Source organism: Zingiber officinale, chromosome 8A, assembly GCF_018446385.1.
Source record: "Zingiber officinale cultivar Zhangliang chromosome 8A, Zo_v1.1, whole genome shotgun sequence".
NCBI lineage: Eukaryota > Viridiplantae > Streptophyta > Magnoliopsida > Zingiberales > Zingiberaceae > Zingiber > Zingiber officinale.
The window spans coordinates 86,367,107-86,385,623 of record NC_056000.1 but is presented as its reverse complement, the minus strand read 5'-3'; the positions used below and the strand labels follow the sequence as shown (position 1 = coordinate 86,385,623).

Here is an 18,517-nt window from a genome sequence, read left to right as displayed (position 1 = left end):
AGTAGAATTTGTCCACTTCAGTGGGCCCCGCCATGTGGGTTTGGGGGACATGGAGCCTACTTCTAGAAAAGTCCGTCATGCTGGGCGTATTTGCTCATACACCCCCAAACTTTTTAATTGGTCCGTTCTATGTACGAGATTAATTCCAAAGTAAATCGGCAAGGATTCTATATTTTGTTAATATTAAAGTTTTAGAAGGTAATTTATATTTCTTTTTTCCATTATGCGTAGCTTCGACGGTAGTCTGGTAAAATTGTAGAGATGGAAGGGCATTTTGGTAAGCGAGGTTTCTGGGGGCGACACGCACTAAAGAGCTCGTACGAGAGGCGTTTAATGGGGCGGTCTCTTAAATGGTGAAGAGATTGGAGAGGCTTTTGTTTTTGTTTCTTGTTTTGATTGCGCCAGAAGTCGAAAGGGATTAATTGGGATTAGGGTTCGCTCATTTTGGATTTTTCTGGGTTTGGAGTTACCTGGCGAGCAAAATCTCGATTTGGAAGCTTCCGACTGTTTCGGTCTTCGTCCAGATTTGTCCGCTCTGCTGGGTTGATTTGGGGAGGCTTACGACGGCGTAGATTTGGAAAGGAGCAGCGTCCTGCCGAGCCGAAAAGTTTGGATTTGGAAGGATTTCAACGCCGTCGTCGAGCTTTTATGATTTCAAGGTGTCGGAAGGCCGATCACTGTGACGCTTCTTCGGCGATTACTACGTCGTCGTTGGTTTGCTGGGAAATTGACCACCCGCAGGTGATCTTCGTGGGTTGGTAAAGGAGAGGTTTTTTTTTTTCTGATTTCAAAAGAATCTTCAAGGCCTTTTCTCTACGTCTTTGTCGATTCCCGTTACGAGACACCTTGTTGATGCCGAGAAGCTCTTTTAAAAGTTTTTAGGGTTTTTTAGCAATCTGATTTGGGAGTAACGAGCGTTGCAGTACAACATTATTTTTTCCCTGTCCTCTTCCTTGCGAAAATCAGTGAGTACAATCACGAGAACAGTGCCTGGATGCCTTCTATTATTTCCTCGCGTGTTCTCCTCCCGTTTACTTTGGAAAACGACCTTTTGCTTTGTAAGAAATCACCACACCTTCTCATCAGGTATCATTCAGTTCCTCTAGCTCTATCTGAGTTAGACCAAAAAAATTGGATCTGGCGCAGGTGAGATCGAGGGCAACAGGGTATTCCGGGGTATAAAGAGACGGCGACAGTAAAGAGCAAGAAAAGTTGTATTTCTCTGGTCGGTCAAAGTGAAAGCATTTCATCTGTTGGGTCAAAAGCGTCTTTTTCACGATGGCTTTAAACGCAGAAAACAAGACTCCGTGGTGTAGTTCAGATGCTTGCCGTCTGCATTAACTTCCTTCAACCTCAGTTGAATAGTGAAGGAAAAGACCTATTTGTTTCTCTGCTTGCTTTTTCTTGCCTTACTGTGACCCATACTACTAAGCACAACCTGGAGAATTTGTCATGGAGGCAAGGGCTTAACTAAGAAAGTTCTGCTCGAGTTAGGGAGAAATGAGTACCAGCCAGCAACACAAGCGGGGGAAGACTGTTAAGGGTCTTGGTGCTACTGAGAAGGTTGTTGTTGCAGTGAAGGCTTCAAAAGAGATCCCCAAAACAGCCCTTGTATGGGCTTTAACACATATTGTTCAGCCTGGTGATTGCATAATGCTTTTGGTTGTGGTTCCCCCACACAGTTCGGGTACCATTTTAACTCTCTATCTTTCCTTTGTGTTCATTTCCCTATTTTTCTGTTCTCTTATTTACCTGTCTTAACTTGAGAAACCCCAAAGAACTTTTTTGCCTATGTTTTACCCAACACTGCTGCTGTGGCTCGCTAGAGTTTGTTGTGCAGCTCATTTGGATACTTGCCAAGTTATCTGGCCAATGTTTAGGATTGTTTCAAATTGGTTGTCTTGCTAATTTGTTACTCAAACACAAGTCTTACAAACTAGTTTGTACTCTTAGCGAGTTCAATCCTATATCAATTAGCCCCGTTTTTGACACCTCAAATAAGTTACCTAGTTGATTATGTGAAAGAAGAATCTCATGCTTTTCAAATATGGCCGTTAGGCACTTCACCATTCCCTTTGCCTAACTAGTTTTTGATGTGTGCTGCTCGGAAATATAACGTAGAGCTTACATTTTTTACCTGGAAATCAATGTGGTGGATATGATATTCCCGCTATTAATTATATTTTTATTCATCTTAGTAAATGATATATGCAACCAAACCATTTATCGCCGTAGATATTAAGTTTTAATGTAATTTCTAAACCATGATGCTAGTACATTTCTTCTGCTTCACTGGTCTATGATTGACCTGCTTTAGTAATTTTTCTTACTTTTTAGGTAGAAAACTATGGGGATTTCCAAGATTTGCTGGAGACTGTGCCAGTGGCCATAGGAAATCACAACCAGGTACACCTTCGGAGCAGAAGTCTGACATCACTGATTCTTGCTCTCAAATGATGCTGCAACTTCATGACGTTTATGATCCAAACAAGGTCTATTGCTTATGCCACTCCCCTGTAGTCTTCCTCAAATTTTCCCAGTGAATGCGCCTAACTCCTTTTCTTTGTAGATAAATGTCAAAATAAGGATTGTTTCTGGATCACCTTGTGGTGCTGTGGCAGCAGAATCCAAAAGAGTCCGGGCGAACTGGGTTGTGTTGGACAGGTAATGTTGGTGTTTTTTTTTTCTTTGTTCTGCCGCTGTGGGTCTTATATGTATTTTATTTTATTTTTTGTGTGTTTTTCCATTCCCACCTAGTGGTATAAAGCTTGGTGTTACATACAGCTTCTACGTATGTGCAACAAAAAGAGCTACTTATACTGTTTTCTCATTCCGCTATCTTGATGCTATTTCTTTCTACAGACAGCTGAAGAATGAAGAGAAGCGTTGCATTGATGAGCTACAGTGTAACATAGTCGTTATGAAACGTTCCCAACCTAAAGTTCTTCGCTTGAATCTAGTAGGATCCAATAATGCAGATCCCCAATTGCTTTGTCAAGTGCCTTCTGAATTAGACACATCTAAGGCTTCTGCCCGCACCAAAGATTCTAGAAAATCTATTAGAGGACCGGCTGTCACACCCACTAGTAGCCCTGAAGTAGAGACATCATTTACTACTACTGAAGCTGGGACATCTTCAATGACAAGCTCAGATCCTGGAACCTCTCCTTTTTTTGCCGCTGAAACAATCAGTTCTTCTCGGAAAGAAGAGCATGTAACTACAAAAGATATAAGGGACATAGATATATCTACCTCAGATTCTGATAGTGAGAGTCTTAGCCCTGGTAAAACAAAATTTCAACCATGGATAGCTGAGATTTTTGGAGGTGGCCGCCCATCATCAAGGGAAATTCATGAACGATCTCCATCATTTGATAGCAATGCTTGTATATCTACAGCAAAAGCATTGTTGGATAAACTTTCTAAGCTGGACAGAGAATCAGAAATTGGTTCTCTGAGTTATAAATTGGATTTGAACTTCAGTGGGAATGTTAGAGAAGCTATTTCCCTCTCAAGAAATGCACCTCCAGGGCCACCTCCTCTATGCTCAATATGCCAGCACAAGGCACCTATCTTTGGAAAGCCTCCTAGATGGTTCAGCTACTCAGAACTAGAACTTGCTACTGGTGGGTTTTCACAAGCAAATTTTTTGGCTGAGGGCGGGTTTGGATCTGTACATAGAGGTGTCCTTCCAGATGGTCAAGCAATTGCAGTCAAGCAACATAAACTTGCTAGTTCCCAAGGTGATCAAGAATTTTGCTCAGAGGTGGAAGTTCTAAGCTGTGCCCAGCATCGCAATGTGGTGATGCTGATTGGATTTTGTGTGGAAGACAGGAGAAGGTTGCTGGTTTATGAATATATTTGTAATGGATCTTTGGATACTCATCTCTATGGTCAGTACTAAAATCATTTATACCACGTTAGTTGCTACTACTATTAAGAATACAATGTCCATTATATATTTGCTTTTATGCAAATCATTTGACAATCGAGCTCTTCTTAGCAAAAACTGCACTTAAGGAGAAATTGGTTATGACTTATGAGCACATAGTGGTGTTCTATTAGGTTTAATACATGTGCTAAAAGTTTCTCAATGAATGTTTTCTAAAATCTTGTTATTTTGTATTCTGGAATAACTATTGGATAATCTTTGATGCTTTGAGTTGCCTGCAGTGCTGCTTTATTTATCTGCAACAGTCATTAATGTAATGTATTACCAGTCATTTAAAGCAATCATACTTCAATAATGAGATGACTATTCTTATCCAGGTTCAAACTGTTTGCTGGAACATTCTCATAACTTATTTACAAGTGATCACGTTTAATGATTGTACTTGATACTAGTAGCTGTCTAAATTTTGTTGTATTCATTGCTATACGGAGTGGATGTGTTCTGAACTAGAAGATTATATTCATTTATTCTTGTAGGTCGTAATCGAGAATCGTTGGAATGGTCTTCTAGGCAAAAAATTGCTGTAGGAGCTGCTCGGGGCTTGAGATATCTTCATGAAGAGTGCAGAGTTGGTTGCATAGTCCACCGAGATATGAGGCCAAATAACATACTTATAACCCATGATTTTGAACCATTGGTATAGTTTTCAATTCCCTGCTTTGAAGTTTGAGGCAATCAGGATTTTATTGTTTCCCCATAATGTTCTATTAATGTCAGACATGTCAAAATTGATTTCAACATTTCTGTTTGAGAAATCTCTCTCTTCTGCTTTCGATATGACTTGAATTCTATAGGCGTAATTCACTTTAGCATATTGATGAAAGCTTTTGATTGTTGCTTTTCCTGTTCTTAATCCCCATAAGTTTTCGAGGTTGCTGCTGTTTGTTTTTTCACGATGGGATGGGAGCATGATTGTGTCACATAGCATGTACTGCCCAATTTTTACACATCAAAATAAATTATCCACCAATATTCCTAGGTATGATATCTTCTTTGTCCCTACATTTGTCAGATAAAACAAATATTTGTTAAGTATGTTGAGATGCAAACTAACCAAGAAAAACAGCACTAGTACCTATATATGCTTGGTGATATACAGTGTAATCAAATCCTTGCCAAAGTTTTGCAACCTAGTTTCATGTCAACTCCGTTTCCTCACGAATCCAATGCTAATATATTCTAACAGTTTGAAAATTTTAATTATTTACAACATGAGAATACATCTGACCTTTAATGTGTTCCTCAGGTTGGTGATTTTGGCTTAGCGAGATGGCAGCCTGATGGTGATCTTGGTGTTGAAACGCGAGTGATAGGAACCTTTGGGTAAGCAAGCTTGCATCAGAGCAAAACTCTTCTACCTTAGCCACTGTGCTTTGAATCTTAGCCATCTCCTTTCGTGCAGATATCTAGCACCTGAATATGCTCAAAGTGGGCAAATCACAGAAAAAGCGGATGTGTACTCCTTTGGAGTAGTCTTGCTGGAGCTTGTGACTGGGCGGAAAGCAGTTGATATAAACCGACCAAAGGGCCAGCAGTGCCTCACAGAATGGGTGAGTGGAAACTTAGCATTACTTTGTCATCACTAGCTCGATTTGGTTCACTTGTGATATTAGAGTTTTAGTAATGGAGGCATTTCATTTCTTATGGGAATTACAGTTCCACTTCCATCAATAACTGCTCCAATTTTTTAGCATTTTCAGTATCAAATGAAAAATTTTATCCGTGCAAAAGCACAGATTATCTTATTGGTTGATCTTGCTTGAACAGGCACGCCCTTTGCTTGAAGAGTTTGCCATCGAAGAGCTTGTAGACCCTCGTCTAGGTAATGAGTATTCAGAAGATGAAATACACTGGATGTTGCACGCCTCAGCTTTGTGCATTAGACGTGATCCTCATTGCCGGCCTCGGATGTCTCAGGTATGCCTCTAAGAATTCTCTTTAGACTATGCGAAGAGAATCAATTTGCTTTCACTAATACTCGATTTGGATTTGTGCGTGAAGGTCCTTAGGATATTGGAGGGCAACTTGAAGGATTCTTGTTACACTTCAACACCAGGGTATGCCAACGGAAACAAGAGCGGCAGAATTGGCCTGAACAACAACTTATCAATCCTATTGTGAAACAAACTTCAGACATCTTACGATGCTTCACAAACACTACTCATCGAGTTAAATATTTGGAAAGTTTGTGTCCCAATAGGTGCAATGTGTATTCCTCCTATATTCCTACCTTCACTATTTTTGCACATTCTTGATCTGTTTTTTTGTCACATTGCTAGATTGCAATGTAATATTAATAGCTTACGTTGTTAGTTTGCTCATACTCAGCTTTAAGCACTTTTGTGGGGGTTTTGAATTGTATTTCATATATTTTTGCTCATTTGTTTCTACACGAAACTCTTAAAAATGCAAAATTTAGGGAAAAATCGATCTACTTTGAATTTATTATACACAACTTTATTTATTGTAAGAAGTTATTTTCATAATTCAAACCATTATTACAAGATAATTCCGTATCAATTTACACGAAACGCTTAAAAATGCAAAATTTAGGAAAAAATCGATCTACTTTGAATTTATTATACACAATGTTATCTTATATTGTACAATTTTATCTTATATTGTAAGAAGCAATTTTCATAATTCAAATCATGATTTCAAGATAATTCCGTATCAATTTTATCGTTGCACTGAAAAAGCCATGATTTCTCCAAAAAAAAAAAAAAATACAAATGATTTTTTTATTTAACAAAAACATATAAAAATGAATTTAAAACAAAACCCAAAATTGAACAAAAAGACATTAAAACTTATGACATAATTCAATCCGTTGCTCAAAAATCCAATTTGTCAGTTCAGAGTTTACTTCCAACAAAAATTATATCTCTTTAATGGACAAAACTGAACTGATTCAGTGTTTAGATGCAAGTAGCCCAGGCATATGGAGAATAATGTTTATCCAGTGTGCATATTTCAAGCGAAATGAAGAACAGACACAATGTCAATATCTGACAAGGCATGGCATGGCTTAAGAACTAAAATTCTCTACAAATTCAAGGATTTATAAATACTCGGAAAGTAAAACATAATAATACTCTACTTCGCCCCAAGTGTGGGAAACTCGCTAGGATCTTCGATTGATGGAGCAGCAGTGGCAGTGAAACTTGATCCCCCACCTTCGATACTGTCTCTTGATGGTGCACGGTTACCTCTTCCCCTGCCACGCCCACGGCCACCTGGACTGGTCTTGAAGAACTCATTGATGTTCAGAGGCTATAGACAAAAAAAACACAAATTTGAACAATAGCAAGAAAAGAAAGGGAATCATAAATAAGTTATACTATTGATGACAAAATATGGTACTTTCTTGCTCTGTTCATCGCGATCAATGTTTTCTTTCTTTTTCCCATCCTTGTCGGAACCCTGAGAGATGAACCATACCAATTTATCAAAAGATACCGCAAAGTTGTAGAGAAAAAGGCCTTAGTTGCAAGCATACCAATTTGACAAAAACGGGATCATTTTCCTTTTTTGTTGTTAGTAGCTGCATTGACTGCAATTCCTTGTCGATTACAACCTTCCTCTCTTCGGCTTTCATCGCAAGCAAGGCTTTTCTTTTCTCCTCTTTTACTTTCTCATATTCTTCCAGAGTCATCTCCTATACAACATTGAACAGATCTGATCATTAAGCTACTAATTTCTACCTGGAGTTGTAAAAAAAAAGACAAGCAAGAAAGCAAAATATCCTGCCACAGTCCATAGCATAACTAAAAGAGAAGGTAAACAAAGCACAAAATTGTAGAACAAAATTGAAAATAGAAGATTCATACCGAATCACCATTTGCCTAGCTACAACAACATCAACAACCAAGCGTTATCCCACTAGATGAGGTCGGCTGTTTACACAGCTACAATTAACTTTAAATATCGACATGGTCGATGCTTGGGTTAAACAAAACAAAGAACTAAAGAAAGGCATGGATAATTGCTCAACACATTTTAGTGCCCCATGATGCAAATGCAAAGCAAGTGTTGATATTAACAGATGGATATTGGGTATCTATAGATGTAAATAAAATACTTCAAATGTCTTGCTAAGAGGTCATATCTATAAGATTCAGACTTGAGTCATAAAATGTAAAACTCTTCAAACAGATTTCAGTCCATTAATTATGATCTTTGTTAATATTATTCTATAATGATTACAAAAATATTACAGTTCACCCGAAGCTCAAAAGAACAATTAATGTTGTTTAATTTAATACAAGAGAAATAGCCACTCGTAATCTAAAGTGCATAGTGCGGGAAGAGAATAACAAAAGCTGATTAAAAAGAAGATAACAATAAAACATCCTCTGTATGAAAGGTTCCTGAACAAATCATTAAGAAAATCATGTCAATACTATGATTCTCCGAGTATACAAATAGCTAGAAGAAGGTGTAATGCAGTAAATGCATATCTATTGCTTTTACTTTACACAATCTAAGACTCTTTGAACCAGCACATAAATGACAAGTGCTCAAACTATTAGGAAAAAATATATATTAGAACATATTTATGGCAGATTCCAAATTGATGTGTGATAAGGAAGCACAACAATACTATAATACATTGATTCTGCCACAAAATATAGCTCTAGGCTGGGTGAAATAGAGTGCATGCATACAAGTTAATCTTACGATCCAAGACCCTTCGGATCAGCCTAGCTACAACAACGACATCAACATCAACATCCAAACCTTATCCTGGGGTCGGCTGTTTGCACAGCTACAATTAACTTTAAATATTAACATGGCCAATGCTTGGGTTAAACAAAACAAAGAACTAAAGAAAGGCATAGACAATTGCTCAATACATTTTAGTACACCATGATGCAAATGCAAAGCAAGTGTTGATATTAACCAAAAAGATATTGGGTATCTATAGATGTAAATAAAATACTTCCAAATGTCACTCGCCACAAAATTTCTGACTCGTAAAAAGCTTAGGAATAGCAAAAGGGTCATATCTATAAGATTCAGACTCAAGTCATTAAATGTAAAACTCTTTAAACAGATTTCAGTCTATTAATTATGATCTTTGTTAATATTATTCTATAATTATTACAAAAATATTACAGTTTATCCAAAGCTCAAACAGACAATAAATATTATTTAATTTATTAGTAGAGAAACAGCCAGCCGTAACCTAAAGTGCATAGTGTGGGAAGAGAATAACAAAAGCTGATTAAAAAATGAAAATAATAAAACGTCCTCTGTATGAAAGATTCCTGAACAAATCATTAAGAAAATCATGTCAGAACCTTGATTCTCTGAATATACAGCGCATATACAAATAGCTAGGTGTAATGGAGTAAATGCATATCTATTGCTTTTACTTTACACAATCCAAGACTCTTTGAAGCACATAAATGACAAATGCTCAAACGATTAGGGGAAAAAATTGAACATATTTATGGCAGATTTCTAAATTGATGTGTGATAAGGATGCCCAACAGTACTATAATACCTTGATTCTGCCACAAAATATAGCTCTTCTAGGCTGGGTGAAATAGAGTGCATGCATACAAGTTAATCTTAGGATGCAAGACCCTTTGGATCAGCCTAACCATGGTTTTAAAATGTGACACAATGAAGGGGACTGCAAATAGTCGACACTGGCTTGCATATGCATTTTAAAAAAAAACTTACACAGTTCATTTGCACTGATTTAGACTGAGTGTGTGCGTGCCCACACATGTAGCAGCAGTGTTGTTGGCAATAGTGATCAGTTTAGAGTCTATGAAAGAGTAGGTGCAGAGTGGAGAAACTTAGTGTAGTTCAACTAAAAATAATGCATACTAGGACACTCTGCGATGAATACAATTCTATCTGAACCAATCCAATTCAGAAATGCATGAAACGAAAAAGGATGAGTAAACAAATAAAGTTTCAATAGTGGAAATTTAGAATGCAAACAATCTCTTCCCCATTTATAAAAAATAAGGCGAAGTGTGGAATTTTAAGTGAACAAATAAGTCAGAATTTTATGCCTGATTGCTTTATGCATTGAATTAGGCTTTATATCCTTGAATGCAAACACAAAAAGCTTCAATTTCAATCAAGCAGACAAAAGGAGAGCACCATGGATAAACCACAACAAAGCATGGATACAAATTACATCATGTGCCATTAAAATAGTGGTTTACAATGATTTATGATGAGAAATTGGTGGACAACAGTTTAAAAATGAAATACAGAAGCAAATTTGATGAATTTCGGTGTTTGAGAGAAGATTCTTCTGTCATGAAACTTGTAGAAGGAAAGATAGTAAAGCTTCTCATGTTCAAGTAGAACTTCTAGACTCAGAAGAATCTATACTGACATGGATAGTTGGACACGCAAGCAGAGGCACAGGGATGGACAGGCAATACATAACTATGTACCCAAACCACCAGAACAGAACGATAACAGATCAACACAAATTCAACTTTCCAATTTCAGCGAAGTTATTCTATACACATCGATAAAGGTTCTACCTGCCACCTATCAACTAACTGAATTAAATGCTCTTTATGATAAAGAGATTTGCTTGACGTTAACACATAATACATCAATCTTCAAAACCAAATAGCTTAGGAACAATATAATATCTTTCTCTCATCACAAAATTCTGATTAAGTTCTGGTATATATATATATATATATAACAAAGGCTCTAATGATTGAACCAACATTTCCTTAGATGTCAGTAATTAAGAGAGGTATACCAATTATCATTTGCAATTTGCAACAACAACTAAGCCTTATTCCACTAGGTGGGATCAGCTTGCGGTTTGCAAGAAGAACTAAAATGGATATTAATTGAACAATAAATCATCCATGCACAAGCTAAGAGCATGGTTTTCAAGAGACAAACTTGGCATTTATAAAATCATTGAAATATATACCTCTGAATGCTTGAAACACAGGGCATAAATATGTAAGAAAATGTAACTGAGTTAAGAATACTAACATGGATGTACATATAGACACAATTCATTAGCTTTTAGTTATCTTGGCAAAATACTAACATTAAACAGTTTAGGAGGTAGGCAGATGGCCAAAGGAGATCTACAAATGTTCTATTCAGATGAAACAAGAAAACTATGAGTGTAAAAGTTGATAAGAAGATTCGAAAGTTTTTTACCAAGTCAAGAAATAATCCAGTGGAAGATGCTAAAGGCAAGTTCATAGATCACTGTTGAAAACATAGTACACTTTCAAAAACTCAACCTATTTTGGAAAACTTGTACACAACAAAGCAAACAAAATCACAAACATAATAAAAGAAGCTTGTTAAAACATGGCATTTATCAGCATATGATGAAACGTTTTAATGGGTAACTATACCTCAATGAAGTACTAGCGTTATCATTTTTGCTGTTAATATTTACCATCTAAAAGAATTATGTATCTAAAGAGAATCTCACCACATCCTCTTCCTTTTCTTCAGCCTCATTAGCAGTGCCCTCCTTATCCTTACTCTCCTCTGTTGAGGGTGCATTTTCCTGTTCTTGATGCCTCTCAATTGGCAACTTATCATCAGACTTAAGGACATCATCCTTTTCCCTGCTCAAAAGAGTTACACAACTCAGAATAATTCACTCACATAACTGAAAGGAAGCTTCTATTTCCAATTGGAAAAAAAGATGAGAACTATTTCCAGTTTAACAAGACGAATATCTTAACTGTTCAAGTGTTTCATCAGCTACAGTTCCCCAGTTGCCACGGCCAGCACCTTGACGTTTCGTCTCATATCCACGGCCAGTTCCACTCCGACGCTCATACAACCTACGTGGAGGGCGTTCAGAGTCGCCTCCAGATTCATCATTCCTATAACTTCCACGGCCTGCATAGCCACCACGACGGCCACCACTGAAAGGCTGACGTGGAGGGCGTTCCTTGTCAGGCTTGTCATTATCACGATCTTCTCCTCCTCCTCCTCCTCCTCCTCCTCCACCACCACCACCACCACCACCACCACCATAGCCCCTGGAAAATTCATTCGGGTTCTCATTTCCAAAATCACGACTTGGAACTCGTCCATCGCCTCGCCCGCGACCAGATCCACCACGACCAGCCCCACCACGCGCTGGAGCGGTGTTGCTTCTTGCTTCCCTCGACTCCCTCACTGCACCATGAACATTGCAAAATCAAAGATCAAATTTTAAATCAAACGAATTTTTCTCAGCTAATCAAACCACAAACAAACCAATCCGATTATACATTGTCTAAGATGATCAAAGGACATTGAGAAGAAACAAACAAAACAACGACAAGATGGGAGAATACAAAAAAGACGAAGAGCGGCGAATCTGAAGAATATATACTAGAAACTAACCGGCTTGAGCAGGGGGGACCGGTTTCGTCGGAAGCTTCACCGCTGCCGGAGCAATAGAGGCCCGCGCAGTGGGTTTCTTAGCATCTAACTTTTGTTTCTGGGCGACGATGAGCTGCGAAGGATCATCGTTGTCGTTATCGCCCAGTAGATCAAACGGATTCGTGGTCGCCATCTCCGCAAAACGTCGTCCAAATCTCCGCCCTCAGGCACCCGAGGAATCTTCGGAACTAACACAGCCACCGATGCGATCCCACCTCCATTAAAAGGACCAGAAATTCCAGGAAAGAGATGAATACCTCCCCGGAAAGCAGTAGAAAGGTATGATTTTGGATCAAAATCCCTAGCCGCAATTTCCGACGATGAACAAGGCTTCCTTCCTTCTAAGGAGCAAGCAAACCTAATCTAATCTCATCGACAATGATAGGGACAACTCATTGACTTACTTAGCCCATCTTCCTTGAGACTTCATGGAAATTACGAGGGGTATTTTTGTCATATGAAAACTTTACTTTAATCATGCGGTTAGGATTCGTTCATTTTCTCGATTGTTTGATCGTGGCCTATTTAAGGCCTAGGCACATTTAAGACCCACCAGACTTCCTCAATTAACCAACTTGCCTAAACTAACCGACTCGCTTGGATCCATCTCACTGCTCAAACCATTTAGGATTGTCTGAACCATCGGGCTAGATTGGCTCGACTATTTGGGTAGTTGCTGGTCATGCTCAAAAGCACCTTTGCAAACAAAAAACACTGATTGAGCCTATTCAATGTCATCACCCATACAAGTTTACCCGTAGATTGATCCTCCATTGACTGTCGACTTACCCAGGGCTATTATGTATGCCAAGTTATTATTTAAAGGGCCATCCCTAATTATTAATTAGGGTGTATTTATAGAAAATTTTCTTTCGAGTAGAACACATAATCATTAAATATTGGACTTTTGACCATTCATCATGAGTACTTATCCCCTAATGGGGCACACTCCTTTAACTCCATCATCACATCAGTCATCATCGGCCTCCTATTCGAAGTGTGTGTAGTGCTAGCCAACACGACAGTGGCCACCTTCCAAGCTGAATTCAGGACTCCCTCTTCGCATAAGCTTGTGTCAGATAACATACTCTATGTTTCCATTAGCAAGCCCTTCTTTAACCCATTGAATTATGTGAATGTCTTCATGATCACTTTAATATGGGATGATGCGGTGATAAGGAGAGGCTCATCCAGCAGGGGTTCGTTGTCACGATGGAGGTCCAAGTTAAGACGGTTAACGTTCGGGTATCATATGACCAATCGAGAGGAGAGGGTTCCGGTCTGACTTCACCTTTGATTCAGGGAGGTATGATAGACAACCAATGCTCGAGTCTGTTGTCGGACGTCGAACAGAGGAGAATACTATAGGTAGAATCTTGGCCGAGCAGCTACCCCTGCTCGGCCTAGATATCGGACTCAACGCTGGCCGCAGGCCAAGAAGCCATTCGAATGGAGATTGTTGCCTACCAAACCCGACCTGGCACAGGGAGGGCCATCTGAGGTCGATCGATCGAAGAAGCTCCAGCCGAGCGGGCTAGCCGGTCGGCGAGACAGCCATTGAAGACTCACTGTGATTATCTCTCGACATCCTTTTGGGAGTTAGTGCCACTAACATCGGGCATGGTCGACAAAAAGATCGTACAACGGAAGCTTCTACTGTCACATTAGATATATGCTCGGTTTGTTAAGTTATGGTGTCAGGGACACTTTACTGACAAGTCTTTTCAGGGGAAACTTCGAGACACACACCTGCTTGGGGGGTCTAAGTATCGACGGAGGTATGCTGGATACACTATTTGCGCTACAGTCTTCATTCTTGTTGCTTCGCTTTCTACTTCATCGGCGGTGACTGACTTGAGCATCGGAGGGCTAACGCCGGGGACCCCTTTCCTTGCTCGGCACCGACGTCATATGTCTTGCAGGGCAGAGCAGAGTCCATAGGCAGTCAGCTGGAGCGCTACATCCCCAGCTTTTCATCTCATCAATTTTCGGATAGGATCATATTGGCGCCGTCTGTGGGAACTTAACCTGCATTCGAATCGAGAAGATGGAGGACGCTGGATGACTTACTACCGTGACGCTCACCCAGGAGGAGCTCGACATACTCGTGCAAGCTAGAGTGGTGAAGATAGTCGAGTAGCAGCAACAACAGGCGTTAGCCGATCGACAAGTACCGTAGCCTGCGACCTCAGCAGCCGGGAGATGAGCGGGGCAGGAAGACCGAGCGGAGCAAGTCTCTGTATGGGGGCAGAATAGGAGGCCGATCGGCACACTAGGGGAAGCGCCCACCCGCGCCGATCCCCTTCCACTGTGCTTTGTTCCAAACCCCTTCCGAAATATCCCAAGCGAACCAAGAACGGGGATCTTCTTTGGATGACACACCCGTTCAGGACGCACGAAAAGGCAAAGCACCCAGAAGCCACGCTTCATCTGAACGGATCAATCGACAGTTCTCCGAGGAGATCTTACAAGACCCTCTGCCTAGACACTATACCTCACTGGCGATCAGGGAATACAACGGATTGACCGATCCATATGATCATCTGGATAGGTTCGATAATAAAGTCATGTTGCACCAGTATACAGATAGGGTAAAGTGCCGAGTCTTTCTTACTACCTTCTCTGGATCAGCATAATGATGATTCAGACGATTGCTAGACGGATCCATACGCAACTTCAAGGACTTCCGAGCTGCATTCCTGCACTATTTTGCCAGTAGTCGACGCTATCAGAAGACGAGCGTTAGCCTCTTCCCCTTGAAGCAAGGATCGAAAGAAGCGCTCCGAGCCTACATCAGGCGTTTCAATCAAGTGGTCATGGATATCCCCTCGGTCTCATCTGAGACGATGATGAACACCTTCACTCATGGGCTGGTTGAAGGAGATTTTTTCTGGTCGTTCATTAGGAAGCCGTCCAAGGACTTCGACCACCTACTCAAGAAGGCTAATGAATACATAAATGTGGAAGAAGCCCAGGTGGCGAGAAGAAAAGAGGCGCCAACTGAACCCTCGACGATGATCGAGCACCGACCATCGAACAACCACCAACCACCTAAAGGGCCAAGGGTAGAAGAAGCGCGACCACACCAAGAGGCCAAAACACATGCCGTACAACATGTGGCACCCGGTCAGCAGAATACGCCAAAAGGCAAGATATGGATGCCAATGTTCTGCTCTTTTCACTAGTCGACGACACACAACATGCGCGATTGCCGCGGTCTGACACCAATAATCAACTGACCGGCTCCAAGAGGATACCATTGCCAATCTCCATCTCCCGATCAGCGACATAGACCTCGATCTACCGGGCGGTGGGAGGATGAAAGAAGGTCGCCCGAGCGACGCCATCAACATCAGCAGAGGGATAACACCGACCCCTCCCACGTTCCGGTTGAGCATAATAGATCCTCCGCTTGTGAAGAAGAGAACAGAGGTAATGCCTCCGATGAGGAAAAGGCATGAAGGCATTCGTTGAACTTTCGTTGTACAGGGAGTTTGGTGGATATTATCTTCAAGAAGACATTCGATCAATTGCAAATTGATCGAAGCGAGTTATTGCCTATGACAACCCTGCTCTACGATTTCACGAGCAACGAAATACTGTCGCTCGGATATGCTCGGTTGGTCATATCGCTCGAGGAAGAGCCATTGAGGAGAACCAGGACCACAAACTTCATAGTGGTGGATGCTCCGTCAGCCTACAACGTAATATTAGGCTAACTGACTCTCAACGAATTTCGAGCGGAGGTGTCTACATATTGACAAAAGATAAAGTTTCCAGTGGATGACCGGGTGGGTGAAGTCAAAGGCGACCAGCTGGCCGCTCGACGATGCTATGTCGAGATGGTCAAGTCTGAAGCGAGAAGCGAGAAGCGCTTGGAAGAATCCGCACTTGGAGGTGAACGTCATCACCGAGAAGCCTCCTGGGTTGGTCTACGAAGAAAAGGAGGAGGTTCAAATTCACCCAAGCTGGATAGAGGCCACCACCTTCATCGCGACCGATCTAGAACCTAAGAAGAAGGCAGAGTTGGTCGCATGTCTCAGGAATAATCATGATGTATTCGCCTGGTCGACGCACGAGCTTCCCGACATCTCCCCGAGTGTGGCTCAGCATGAGCTCCATGTCCGACTGGACGCTCGGCCGATGAAGCAAAAAAAGAAAGACTTTAGTGCAGAATAGAACTTGATCATTCGGGCAGAGATAGAGAAGTTACTAGAGGCCGACCATATTAGGGAAGTTCAATTCCTGGGCTGGCTAGCCAATGTGGTGCTGGTCTCTAAGCCAGACAATAAATGACGAGTCTGCATTGACTTCCGTGACTTGAACAAGGCGTGCCTGAAGGACTTCTATCCGTTACCCAGGATAGACCATATGGTGGATTCAACGACAGATTGTGAGTTGATCTACATGCTCGATGAGTACTAAGGGTATCATCAAGTGCCGCTCGCCCGAGAAGGTCAAGAGAAGGTCAATTTCATCACGGCGGACAAGACGTACTGCTATAACGTCATGCCGTTCGGACTGAAGAACGTCTGCGCCACGTACTAGAGGCTGATGAAAAAGGTGTTCAGATGGCAAATCAGTCATAACATGGAGGTATATGTCTACGACATATTAATAAAATATCTCCGAGCTGCTGACCTATGTGAAGATATCGAGGAGACCTGCTAAACTCTAAGGGCTTATGGCATAAAGCTGAACCCGATAAGTGTTTGTTCGACATGAAGAGTGGCCTCTTCCTGGGTTATATCATCACCGAGCGGGGCATCAAAGCCAATCCAAGCAAGGTTAAGGCACTACAAGACATGCCGCCGCCTCGAAGCTTGAAGGAAGCTCAACGTTTGACCGGTCGGATCACAACACTGTCCAGATTCATATCCAAGTCATCCGACCGGAGCTTGCCATTTTTCAAAGTGCTTCGCTGAGCTACAAAATTCTAATGGGATGCCGAGTGCGATCGGGCATTGGAAGAGCTTAAGGAATATCTTAACTCCTTGCCTGTATTAGCCAAGCCAATTGTTGGTGAGCCGCTCTGAATATATTTATCATCCAACGAGTATGCGGTTGGGTCGACTTTAGTAAGGTAGAACGACCAAGAGCAACAGTCTGTATACTTTTTAAGCCATAAATTGAAGGATGCAGATTCTCGCTACACCAATTTGGCAAAATTAGCTTATTCATTGATACTCGTAGCTCAAAGGCTTCGCCCGTACTTTCTAGGTCACACAATCATCGTGTTAACTAACAACGCCTTGGGGCAAGTCCTTCTCAACCCCGAGGCATCAGGAAGGCTAATCAAATGAATGATCGAGCTAAGAAAATTTGATTTATAATATCAACCCTGAACGACAATCAAGGCCCAGGCCTTGGTGGATTTCATTACAGAGGTCCATAATATCGAGCCAGGGGCTACATTGAAGATATACGTTGATGACTCATCCACTCGACAAGATAGTGGGATCGACATCTCGTTTATTTCACCATGGGAAGACCGAATTCAGCTATTCGTTCGACTTGACTATCGTGCCACTAATAATGAAATAGAGTATAAGGCATTGATAGCCGACTTATAGGCATCCCGGCATGTGAGAGCCATTAAGGTCCTCATTCATTCGGACTCTCAATTAGATGCTCAGTAGCTACTAGGGACGTTTGAGATAAGCAATGTCCGACTCAAGCTCTATGCAGAAGCCTTCGAGAAGCTGAAGACCAACTTTCAAGAAATCCTTATATAAAAGATCCCTTGATCAGAGAACTAGGCAACAGGTGAGTTGGCAAAATTAGCCAATTCATTGTCACCAATCATCATAGGGCAGCTGATCGAACAAGTATCACTCGTGGCACATATTGATCGAATGAAAGGAATAACCTTCCTGAACGACTGGAGGATGACTCTGATAGAGTTCCTGTGGTTGGAAGTTACACCGGTCGATCAGGAAGAAGCTCACTTGCTGAAGAAGAGGGCCGGACAGTTCACCTTGGTTGGGGACCAGCTTTATAAGAGAGCATTCTCTAGGCCCTTACTCAGGTACGTCGGATCGGAAGATACTGAATACATTTTGCGGGAAGTACACCAAGATTCCTGCGGAGGCCATCCAGGTGGCCGGTTGTTGGCCCGAAAGATACTCTTAGCCGAATATTTTTAGCCGACCCTCCAAGAAGATG

General features: G+C 41.1%; 2 protein-coding genes across 3 annotated transcripts; one reads left to right on the top strand and one right to left on the bottom strand.

Moving 5' to 3' along the window:
- The first annotated feature begins 335 nt into the window (after nt 1–335).
- LOC122009814 (inactive protein kinase SELMODRAFT_444075-like) lies at nt 336–6,313 on the top strand. Of its 2 annotated transcripts, XM_042566108.1 has the most exons (10): nt 336–1,058; nt 1,147–1,687; nt 2,338–2,492; nt 2,570–2,664; nt 2,863–3,893; nt 4,429–4,589; nt 5,199–5,275; nt 5,355–5,502; nt 5,720–5,869; nt 5,954–6,313. In XM_042566108.1, exons 2-10 carry the CDS (start codon nt 1,501–1,503, stop codon nt 6,071–6,073), a joined length of 2,124 nt encoding a protein of 707 aa, XP_042422042.1. In that variant the 5' UTR covers nt 336–1,058; nt 1,147–1,500; the 3' UTR covers nt 6,074–6,313. The 2 variants fall into 2 exon arrangements, with proteins under 2 accessions (XP_042422042.1, XP_042422040.1); XM_042566106.1 differs by having other exon boundaries at nt 336–1,687.
- A 556-nt stretch (nt 6,314–6,869) lies between these two features.
- Nucleotides 6,870–12,745, bottom strand: LOC122009813 (RGG repeats nuclear RNA binding protein A-like). The gene is made up of 6 exons (XM_042566105.1): nt 12,314–12,745; nt 11,662–12,103; nt 11,403–11,541; nt 7,452–7,610; nt 7,316–7,375; nt 6,870–7,225 (listed from the first exon to the last, which is right to left on the bottom strand). The coding sequence occupies exons 1-6, from the start codon at nt 12,483–12,485 to the stop codon at nt 7,049–7,051; spliced, it is 1,149 nt and encodes a 382-aa protein (XP_042422039.1). The 5' UTR covers nt 12,486–12,745; the 3' UTR covers nt 6,870–7,048.
- Nucleotides 12,746–18,517: the final 5,772 nt, after the last annotated feature.

What these genes read in the sequence shown, in the direction of transcription:
- LOC122009814 (XM_042566108.1), top strand. Translation starts at nt 1,501, where the DNA reads ATGAGTACCAGCCAGCAACACAAGCGGGGGAAGACTGTTAAGGGTCTT. An exon ending in CCCATGATTTTGAACCATTG is followed by an intron (nt 4,590 to 5,198) that starts GTATAGTTTTCA and finishes TGTGTTCCTCAG; the next exon opens with GTTGGTGATTTTGGCTTAGC. An exon ending in CGAGTGATAGGAACCTTTGG is followed by an intron (nt 5,276 to 5,354) that starts GTAAGCAAGCTT and finishes CCTTTCGTGCAG; the next exon opens with ATATCTAGCACCTGAATATG.
- LOC122009813 (XM_042566105.1), bottom strand. Translation starts at nt 12,485, where the DNA reads ATGGCGACCACGAATCCGTTTGATCTACTGGGCGATAACGACAACGAT. An exon ending in GGTCCCCCCTGCTCAAGCCG is followed by an intron (nt 12,104 to 12,313) that starts GTTAGTTTCTAG and finishes TTCATGGTGCAG; the next exon opens with TGAGGGAGTCGAGGGAAGCA. An exon ending in AAGAAAAGGAAGAGGATGTG is followed by an intron (nt 7,611 to 11,402) that starts GTGAGATTCTCT and finishes AATGTTGTATAG; the next exon opens with GAGATGACTCTGGAAGAATA.